Genomic DNA, 11,652 nt, shown 5'->3' with positions numbered 1-11,652 from the left:
TCAGTTCAATATATAAATAAAACTCTCCAATATTAAACAAGTGGGGGATTTGATCTAACCCACATTATTTTCCTTCACAATACAAACAAAATTTTAAGACATCATGTTCAACTTGTTAAAGATCGGGGGTTTGATTGATTAAGGACCGAAATTAGTATTCTAAACACCTTTTATTATATTTATTAAAAGTAGTAGTATATTTAATACTACATGTAATTAATGTTTTAAGGTGACATTCGATGTTTTATAATCGAGATGCGTGAAATAGGGCAGAGGCTTGTTGCTGTTGACAGTTAACACATGCTTCTGAATTGGAATGTTTTGGCTATGAAAAAGCCACGCAATAAATTAAAGGCAAGCATCCAAAACCATATAGTATTAAATTGTGTGTGAGAAAGAGACTTGTTAGAATTGTTGGAAACCACAAAAACATAATTTTATTCATTGATTATTGATGATCCCTAAAAAGAACAGTTTAAAACAACAATAAGAACATTGAAGACAATGACATCAAAACAAGTTCCCCCCATGAGCAGCAGCCATTTATACATCTCTATAGTTTCTTTATCTTCTATCTATATGTACATTCCAATCTAACTTTAGATCGACAATACATTGAATATGAAACAATAACTGTTGTAACTTCTATTTTTGGCTGGCTTCATAATGCTATTCTACAATCCTTTGATGCCATATGACTTCAAATAGATCCCCTGTCTTCCGCTTATCTTTCTCACTGTTCATTCATATTTTCTATAAACCTCTTCACACATTTGTTGTTGACCTCAAAGATGAATGCCAAGCTCCTAATCTGCATGTAACTCATTTACACCACAAATTATTAAGCACTCAGCGTAAAAAAGAACATCTCATTCGCAGCACTACTGTAATGCAGAAGTTTCTTAAGAATGGAAAGGAAATGCAGTTACCTCAATCAAATTACCAGCAATAAGACTCCGCTTCTGTCCTTGAGCAATTTCTTTGCCATTCAAGTATATAGGACTCTTGCCAAGATTTCTAATAACGAAAGAGCCATTTGCCTTCATCTTTATTAAAGCCTATCACATAATAAGTATTAGTTAATACTTAGTTCATTCTAATATAAATTCAGCAAAGGAAACTTCAAAGAAAATGTGATTGAAAATATCTGGATTTTTCACTATGAACAATTTTTTTTTCTGGTCCTTGTTCTGTGTGGTGCTCATGCATAATGAAAATGATACACGTCCAGACATCAAAATAACACTAATTTAATTACAAAAAACACTCACAAGGGCACCACATTCCAAATAGGTAATAAAGATTTTTTAAAATTTGTCATATGACTTGCTCCAGAAGTACACCAACACTGTAGTAGTGATTCTGTAACCAGGACTGACAGCAATCTTTCATGCATTACGTATCAAACAATAATACCAAATCCTTCCTAACTCTACCTTGCTCCCGCAAAAATAGAATTGTATGAACTTCAAAGGACTTTAAATTCATCAGTAAAATCAATATATGAACTTAAAGGGGCTTCCAATTCATCAATATAAATATAATCAACCATGCAATGAATTTTAGACATGAAGTTTCTGAGATTTCTTACTTGTCTTCTAGATATTTTGGTAGCATATTGTGCTTCTGCTTCCCTACCCAAGTCTATGTCAACTTTTACATCATCTGTTGATCTGCCAAGTACCACCTGGGAAATAGAAAGAGATTGTCAGAATAAGAGAAACCTTGTTTAAACTGGAAAGAAGTACAAACACAACAAACTTCTGGAGCAGCACAATTAAGAAAACAGCAAAATCAGAATTTTTAATGTAGAGCTCGGCACACACAAAAGACATCATTGTATTACAGTTCAACCTAATAAAGATAAATCTTTTTTCGGAACTCCAAATACCACTGCAGAATCTGTTAACTTCATCAAAAATTTAAATATAAATATCATAGATATAGAAGGCATGTAAAAATTAGAAAATTTAGATCCTCAACAACCACCGAAACTCCTAGAAAGATATAAAATGTGAATTGACAGAGTCACGGCACAAATGAATGCTAGTCTATTTAAAATTTGTTTCCCAATTGTAAAAGCTAGAGCATTAATGGTAATGCAATTATACTAGACTGTTGCTATTAAAGACAGCAAACCACAGTATGTAAATCACGACAACATGCAAACATGCCTTAAATGATATCTGAAATATTTATATCAAAAATTGACAATATTCATTATGGTGAGATGGAGGAAGACAATATGGGTAAAAGTTCCTCATACATTTTAATTTTTAAAGGAAAACAAGGACTGCAAATTCATAAATGTACCTCAGTTTTTTTTATATATTTCTTCATAGTGCGCCCATATAATGCTGCAAATGCACCCCGAGATGCAATGGCTCTTCGAATAAAGGACTGAGCACATTGCTCCAATCTCAAGATGGTCCTCTTAGTTCTTTCATTTTGAAATTTCAAGACTGCAATAAAAAAAATATAATATAAATCAACAAACAACCATTACTATAATAAAGGAGTGTTTCATTCAATTATAAGAAAACTCACAGAAGCAAAGAAAAATCAAAACCAAACAATGAATTTCCATCTACATTCAAAAATCCAAACCTTTAATTTTCAACTTTTTAACAACCTTTGAAGTAAAAAAATAAAAATCCCATGCAGAGGGTGAGCTACCTAGGGCACAACAGTAAGGTTTTATGTCTTATGACAAAGTGGCCATAGGTTCTGGAGACAGAATCAAACCCTCCATTTTTGGAAACAGAATTAAGCCATCTTTTTACATGGTAAATTGCATAGATGTGGTGCTTCCTAGATCCCACATGAGGACAGCCTAGTTCAACGGCCACCCTTTCTAAAATTAAGAACCTTAAATAGAACTGTGATGATTATATATTATCTAGCGTCAGATGATTTACCTTCGGTACTTGCATTTGCATCTTGATCAGTTGGACCTAAGTCCATTTCAAGAATCTGAACAAGCAACGTCAAGAATAAGAGAGATAAACAAACAATTAAATATGAGCAATTATTACTATTCAATGTGACATATAATACTTACCATTGCCTCAGCATCAGAAAAGAAAGGAATTTCATTGTCATCATAATCAGCATTGTCATCACTATCATCATAGTCATCGGCTCTTTCCTGATTGATGCATAATAACTTTGCTTCAAAATCAGATAAAGTCTTATGTTCCGATACCTTTTGATGTGGATTAACAACTGAAGGCAGTGCAATGATCACCTGTTAATAATATATAACATCAATTCATTTTTCTTAACAAGAGTATTACCAATTTATCATAAATGAGTTCCCTAACGTGTTCTCCTATTATGAAGTATCCAGTAATTGACAGATCGAACCTCTTGTATCGGACGTCCATCTGAGGCATGCTTCATAGTTGCATGAACTGATCTGCTTTGATTTTGGTTGATCTCGGCAACGACTTTGTTACTCTGTCTAGAAACTGCAGAAATAGGATTATTAGCAGGATTTTCAGTTTTCGGTACATTGTCAACAGGGTTTTCCTTGCTTGAATTAATGTTAGGCACTAATCCTGGTTGAACTGTCTGTGCAGCTGCAAAAGAGTTTGAAGGAATGTCTTTTTTCTTCAAGCTTCCATCAGTTCCATTTTTTGTTTGATCACTAATAAAGGAATCTGGATAACCCACCTCTTTAACAATTGATATGGGTTTTGGAGTCACTGTATTAGGAACTACAGTGGATATGTTTACAGCTTCAACGTCATTTAACGGGACATTAGGGTCCTCAGTGTTCAATGAACAGAACTTAAAATCATCACAAAGCTTGGGAAGAGAAGTCCGCGCCGCAGCAGACGATTCGACTTCATGTCCACAATCAGAAATGAAACCTGAATCACCATGACTGCTGCCTATGGAGTTAGCACCAACCTCTAACTCAGCAGATGACCCACTTCTTGACAAAGCAAGTTGTGCTTCTGCAACCAACTTCTCAGGCTCACGAACACCAGACTCATCATTGCCTTCAACGTCACAGGGAGAACCCAAAAGAAGTGAATCAACATTATTATCACAACACTGCTTATCCGTTGCAGTCTCATCTTTTTCACCTATATTCATAAACATAAGCTCATCGCCATTCGGCAAGTCCAAAAGAGCATCAGAAATTTCAGTTCCCGCATCTGCCATCACAGCAGCATCAGGAACACTAGGAACCATCTCTTTCGACTCGGAATTTTCGTTTTCAAGTTTAACATGAACAGGCATGTTAGGGGCAGAGACATCCTCAATTGTCTTCCAAAGTGAATCTTCACTCATTGAATGAGATGATCCAGCTCCACCTTCCACTAACCCCAATGAATTCCCAAAATTAACTAAACTATTAAGCAAACTATTATTCACACTCTTATCTAAATGACCATTAATATTCCCCAACACAGACACACCAATTTCTTTTCCACCATTATTATTGTCCAAACACATTTCATCCTGCATAGCCATATCAAATTTATCAAAAAAAACCTCAGTGTGAAGCCTCCTCCGCATAGCGTAATACTTCTTGCAAATTGTCTGAGCTTTTCTCTTCCGAGCAGCAGCAGAGTCACCGGAGGTGGCTCCTTCCTTGTTTCCGTTACCGTTAGTCTTGGCGATTTCCAACCTCGCCATGGCAGAAGAAGCAACATATGCAACTCCGGGATCGTAAAGAAGAGAACGCCACCGGTCTCTCAATTCCCTAACGGAATATCTCCGGGAGAACGAAACGGCTCCTTTGGCCAGCGATTCGAGCGAAGCACCAGCCTGCACCAAACGCAACAATTCAGTGTCGTTTAGAGCATAATTGAGTGTAATAAGCACGAAACGAAGTAGGAAAACATAGGCTAGGGTTTCAATTTCTAGCTTAGGGAGAGGGAATTGCAAAGGAAAATTCGAAAAAAAAAAGTAATTAATTGAATAACTGAAAAAGGAATGAGACAGAGAGAGAGAGAGAGAGAGAGAGAGAGTTACCTCGACGGCGTTTTTGAGAAGAAAATCATCTTCGGGAATCCAACGATGAAACGAGTTCATGACGGTGACGGAAAAGAAGGATCTAAGTTGTGTTTGGAAAATGGGGAATTGCGTTTAAACTGAAACTGAAGGGTGAATGAGTGAATGTTGAAAAGTAGTAAATAGTATTAGAGGAGAGTGAGAAAAGTGCTTTCTGGCAAACGCGGGTAGCGTGTGTGAGTTACAAGTTACAAAAATCTCCAAACCTCGTGACTGTCGTCGCACAGTTCACGGCATATTCGCGTAAACGATTCTCTCTATCAGTGGAGGAGGAGCAATAGAGAGAGAGAGAGAGGAGGCAGTTTCATTTCAATGCTTTTTAGAACAAATGACTACATCTTTATACTTCAATTTTATTTTTTTATTACATTTTTTTATTTTTACTTTGACTAAAATATGTTATTAACATATTTTATTAGCTTAATAACATTTTTTATTTTATACATTAATCACAATTAATTATTTATTTTGTTTTTATTATATTATTAATATTTTAAATTTGAAAATAAAATTATCAACTATTTGCTAGTCAATCAATTTATTATTATATTCATATTAACTATTGTCTTTTAAATAGTTAAAATATTTAGTTTTAAACTAATAACTATTTCTTGTTATCAAAATAAAAAATTATTAAAAACTAATAATAACATTTTAGGAAACTGATAATTATTTCTTAAGAATAATTTTGTTTTTTAAACTCAAATAAAAAATGAAAAAATTATTATTAATAACGATAATTAATAATCACTTTGTAACTATCAAACAAGATTATAAAGTCAAACTTTTACATTTATATATTCATTAAAATAACATTTCATAAACATAAAATTATTATTAATTCATATTATTATTGTGACCGTCTTCTTTCAGGTCATTAAATTATTGTTCCTCATAAATGTTTAAGCTATACTGTTTTTTTTTAATACAAATTTGAGCATTACTTTTGTTATTTTTAAAATCATCATTTCATTGTTCCATAGCAAATTAATGTTGGTTTATTGAATTATTATTTACTATTAAGCAAATTTTCTTTTCTATCAAAAAAATTATTTGCTAGGGGAGCAAACTAATAATAATTAACATATACAGTAGATAGTATAATATAATTGTCCGGTCAAAATTTATATTTCTTTAATGATATTCTACAATTTATTTTGCACCAATTTTATTGCATAATAATATGTACCAGTATTATGAAAACAATTATATGTATAATGTAGTTTTGTTTCCTAAATTAATATTACATTTAATGATATTATCAATTGTTTCAAGGCACTTTATAGTGCTACTATAATTTGACCCCAAAAATATTACTACAATAATTTTTTCAAACGTTATAGCTTATATTTAATTGTATCAAATTAATTACTAATACTCATTAAAAATTACATGTGATTGAATCAAATTAATTATTAGTACTCATCAAAATTACATTTGTTATTTTTTTTTTCAAAATTAATATGATTCGGTAAAAATATCAATTTTATTAAGTTGGACTTTATGGATCAGGTTCATACCACAGTTGTGTGATCGTCTTCTTTCAAGTCATTAAATTATTGTTCCTCATAAATGTTTAAGCTATACTGTTTTTTTTTTAATACAAATTTGAGCATTACTTTTGTTATTTTTAAAATCATCATTTCATTGTTCCATAGCAAATTAATGTTGGTTCATTGAATCATTATTTACTTTTAAGCAAATTTTCTTTTCTATCAAAAAAATTATTTGCTAGGGGAGCAAACTAATAATAATTAACATATACAGTAGATAGTATAATATAATTGTCTGGTCAAAATTTATATTTCTTTAATGATATTCTACAATTTATTTTGCACCAATTTTATTGCATAATAATATGTACCAGTATTATGAAAACAATTATATGTATAATGTAGTTTTGTTTCCTAAATTAATATTACATTTAATGATATTATCAATTGTTTCAAGGCACTTTATAGTGCTACTATAATTTGACCCCAAAAATATTACTACAATAATTTTTTCAAACGTTATAGCTTATATTTAATTGTATCAAATTAATTACTAATACTCATTAAAAATTACATGTGATTGAATCAAATTAATTATTAGTACTCATCAAAATTACATTTGTTATTTTTTTTTTCAAAATTAATATGATTCGGTAAAAATATCAATTTTATTAAGTTGGACTTTATGGATCAGGTTCATACCACAGTTGTGTGATCGTCTTCTTTCAAGTCATTAAATTATTGTTCCTCATAAATGTTTAAGCTATACTGTTTTTTTTTTAATACAAATTTGAGCATTACTTTTGTTATTTTTAAAATCATCATTTCACGTTCCATAGCAAATTAATGTTGGTTCATTGAATCATTATTTACTTTTAAGCAAATTTTCTTTTCTATCAAAAAAATTATTTGCTAGGGGAGCAAACTAATAATTATTAACATATACAGTAGATAGTATAATATAATTGTCCGATCAAAATTTATATTTCTTTAATGATATTCTACAATTTATTTTGCACCAATTTTATTGCATAATAATATGTACCAGTATTATGAAAACAATTATATGTATAATGTAGTTTTGTTTCCTAAATTAATATTACATTTAATGATATTATCAATTGTTTCAAGGCACTTTATAGTGCTCCTATAATTTGACCCCAAAAATATTACTACAATAATTTTTTCAAACGTTATACCTTATATTTAATTGTATCAAATTAATTACTAATACTCATTAAAAATTACATGTGATTGAATCAAATTAATTATTAGTACTCATCAAAATTACATTTGTTATTTTTTTTTTCAAAATTAATATGATTCGGTAAAAATATCAATTTTATTAAGTTGGACTTTATGGATCAGGTTCATACCGCAGTTGTATGACCGTCTTCTTTCAAGTCATTAAATTATTGTTCCTTATAAATGTTTTAGCTATACTGTTTTTTTTTTAATACAAATTTGAGCATTACTTTTGTTATTTTTAAAATCATCATTTCATTGTTCCATAGCAAATTAATGTTGGTTCATTGAATCATTATTTACTTTTAAGCAAATTTTCTTTTCTATCAAAAAAATTATTTGCTAGGGGAGCAAACTAATAATAATTAACATATACAGTAGATAGTATAATATAATTGTCTGGTCAAAATTTATATTTCTTTAATGATATTCTACAATTTATTTTGCACCAATTTTATTGCATAATAATATGTACCAGTATTATGAAAACAATTATATGTATAATGTAGTTTTGTTTCCTAAATTAATATTACATTTAATGATATTATCAATTGTTTCAAGGCACTTTATAGTGCTACTATAATTTGACCCCAAAAATATTACTACAATAATTTTTTCAAACGTTATAGCTTATATTTAATTGTATCAAATTAATTACTAATACTCATTAAAAATTACATATGATTGAATCAAATTAATTATTAGTACTCATCAAAATTACATTTGTTATTTTTTTTTCAAAATTAATATGATTCGATAAAAATATCAATTTTATTAAGTTGGACTTTATGGATCAGGTTCATACCGCAGTTGTGTGTAAGTTTCTATAATTATATCATCTCATTTATTTTCGTTTAATAGCTCAATATAAACAATAAATTTGATCAATTAAATAATATATTAATGATCAATGATATAAAATTTTATATAAATATGAATTCGTAGTAAGTAATCTAGCTATTGATATTTGTTTATGCTTTTCAAAAGTTTATTATATGTTCATTTAAAAATATTTCATCAAATATTAAATAATTTTAAAATTTTATAAAAATTTACAATATTGATTTACTCAATAAAAACTTTTGATATGACGGTTGGATTAATAAAATTTATTATTTTTATTGAATTATTAAGCATAAAAATCATCACAAAATTCCTTCTAAAATTAACATATATATATATATATATATATATATATATATGTATATATATATATATAAAATATAATATAATATAATATTTAATGATAAAATTAATTGCACTAAAGTCAAATACTACCATGTATTAATTTTCTTATAATTGAGTTCAATGAATTTGTTCTTATTAATTAATTAATATGCACCCATTACTACCATGTCTTTATTTTATTTTATTTTTTCTAAAAATATATTATGTTTAAAGTAAAACAAAATTATGGAGACATAAACCAACTCATGAAAAGAAAACACAAACAAAAATAAAAATAAAAATATTTTTTTTTTAAATTAAGCAGATTTTCTGACCTTTGAACAAATATTGTATAACTACATTTAATCTACATACATATTTTTCTTTGTTTAATTTTATTTGTCATTTAAAATTTAGTGGTTCAATAGTCAACACTTAGCCCTTTTGATCCTGTCAAAATATGAAAATAATTTTCTAATTTATTATTATAAAATATAATTTAAAATATAAAAAAAAATAATGATCTTTTTTTATCATTATATTTTATTTAAAAAATAATTGAGAACAATTTTTTTTTTATTAATAACAATGATAATAATGACCATTTTATAATTATCTCTTACGAGATTTTAATTATGTCTGTTAAAATTTTAATGTCAAACTCTTATAACTAAATTATATATATATATATATATATATATATATATATATATTAAAAATTAAAAGAATTTTGAATCAGTTTGTTTAACATTTAAAAAAAATTAATGTTTTAATTGTGCTTGTGTATAAGTTTTTTTTTAATAAAATCATATGCTTAAAAAGATGATTTTTATGTTGAAAATAAAACATATCTCTTTTAAACAAAATAGTATCAAAGTACAAAAACATCAAAATGATTACTGATGTTTCAGCTATGTTGATAATTCAATAACCAACAATCTAACTCAACAAAATATATAAAACCAAAATAAGATGCAAAATAAGGGGATTAGACCAAAACTCAAATAAATAAATATTATATATTATTGAAAATGACAATTAGGAAGACCTAACAATTTTTAATTAATTTGTAAAGAATTATTTTGACTTGTTTATAAAGAAATTCATTTTTTTAAAGAAGAGGGGGAAATATAAATCTATTTCAAACATTTTCTCACCCTTACCCATTTCATTTAATAATTATAGATAAAGTTACTTCACTCAAAAAATGGATAAAAGTAAAATATTTTTATTTATACTAGGTAACAAACAGGCATAAATTTTGTAATTTTAAATAATCTACAACGTTAAAAATATATTGAAGTTAAATTATTCTAAAAAATATTAATTTAAATTGTTATAAAAAATAAAAATGATTTTTCTGACTAAAAATTAAATATAATTTTGTCACAGGATTTTTTTTTGTTTTTTTATCATTTACATATAATATGGCATATATTTTCTAATTTATCAAAAATATATAATAGAATAATATATAGGGTGAGATCAATTTACTTTTGGAGTAATATTTATCAAAATCACTCTACTTAATAAGTCCATGAAAATACATGTTTTTTTTAGTCGATGTAAGATTTTTATTTGATTTTTTTTTTATAATTTTTTTTTTGTCTTTGTTCTTTTGCTTTTTACGGAATTTGTTATTTGATTTTAGTCACTCCATAATTTATTTTTAATGTAATTGGTTCCTACAATTTTTTATAATTAAAGAAATAAAATAAAATTTTATATATGTATATTGTTGAAATTTATTTCAATAAAAAATAATTTTGTAAAGACTAAAACAAAATAGTAAAGATTAAAAATAAAAATATTAACAATGACCAAAATTAAACAAAATAAAAATACTAAAATCAAAAAGTGCTTAATTACAAGAAACAATCATATATAAACCTATATTTTTATATCATCTTAGTGATTATGCATACAATTTATAATAGAGTAACAGTAGTTTATGACTATGACCTTATAGTCAATTTTTATTTAGATAATAAATTGTATTATACATTAAATTGAACTTACATAATAAATTAATAAACAATTTTAAAATAATTTTAAGATTTGATATATTCAATAAAAATTATTAATTTAATAATAAAGTTGATGAAATTTAATATTTATAAAATTATTAAACAAAATAATTTTATCAAAAGTTACTCCGGTAGTAAATTCATACAAAATCAATCATATATACTATTTAGTTTCTAGTGGGGTGCCATCAAAAGCATAAGACATTACCACGTTTCTATCTTGCCTTATATTTATCTTTAATCATAGTTTTCTATATAGCTTATCTGACCATCGATCAGAATATGAAAAGATAAGATATATACTTTAAAAATGTAGAATTTAATGGAAAACAATGTGGAAAATGAAACGTCAGAGTAGGCTTGGCAAGAGCAAATTTTAGCTAGTTGACTCTTGCGCTCATTACTTTTCGTACTTAGACACTATCTTCAGAAATTTTGTCATTTTTTATAAGAATTTTTTACAAATTTTCAATTGTATTAATTATTTATTTATCAATAAATTCTTAATTAAGTTATTTTTTTTACAACAATAATAAAATTATAATATTAAAATTCATTACTAAAATATTTAAAACAATAGTTTTCTTAATTTTGATAGTGTTATATATTTATTGATGAAAGTAGTTTGACATAAAATTTAAAATAGATATTCATTCTACTTCCATTGGGTATGGACTTTCCTGCCAACCCAT

The 11,652-nt window shown here is 27.1% G+C and overlaps 1 protein-coding gene across 1 annotated transcript; it reads right to left on the bottom strand.

The window, feature by feature from the left end:
- Positions 1-411: 411 nt before the first annotated feature.
- On the bottom strand, positions 412-5,340 carry LOC101512131 (uncharacterized). Its single transcript, XM_004509273.4, has 8 exons — positions 4,990-5,340; positions 3,367-4,782; positions 3,062-3,247; positions 2,919-2,973; positions 2,314-2,462; positions 1,592-1,687; positions 930-1,058; positions 412-811 (listed from the first exon to the last, which is right to left on the bottom strand). Exons 1-8 carry the CDS (start codon positions 5,047-5,049, stop codon positions 734-736), a joined length of 2,169 nt encoding a protein of 722 aa, XP_004509330.1. The 5' UTR covers positions 5,050-5,340; the 3' UTR covers positions 412-733.
- Between the last annotated feature and the right edge of the window lie 6,312 nt (positions 5,341-11,652).

The sequence above is a fragment of the Cicer arietinum genome, chromosome 7 (genome assembly GCF_000331145.2).
Source record: "Cicer arietinum cultivar CDC Frontier isolate Library 1 chromosome 7, Cicar.CDCFrontier_v2.0, whole genome shotgun sequence".
Lineage (NCBI taxonomy): Eukaryota > Viridiplantae > Streptophyta > Magnoliopsida > Fabales > Fabaceae > Cicer > Cicer arietinum.
The sequence above is the reverse complement of the archived record's forward strand: the minus strand, read 5'-3'. Positions and strand labels throughout refer to the sequence as shown.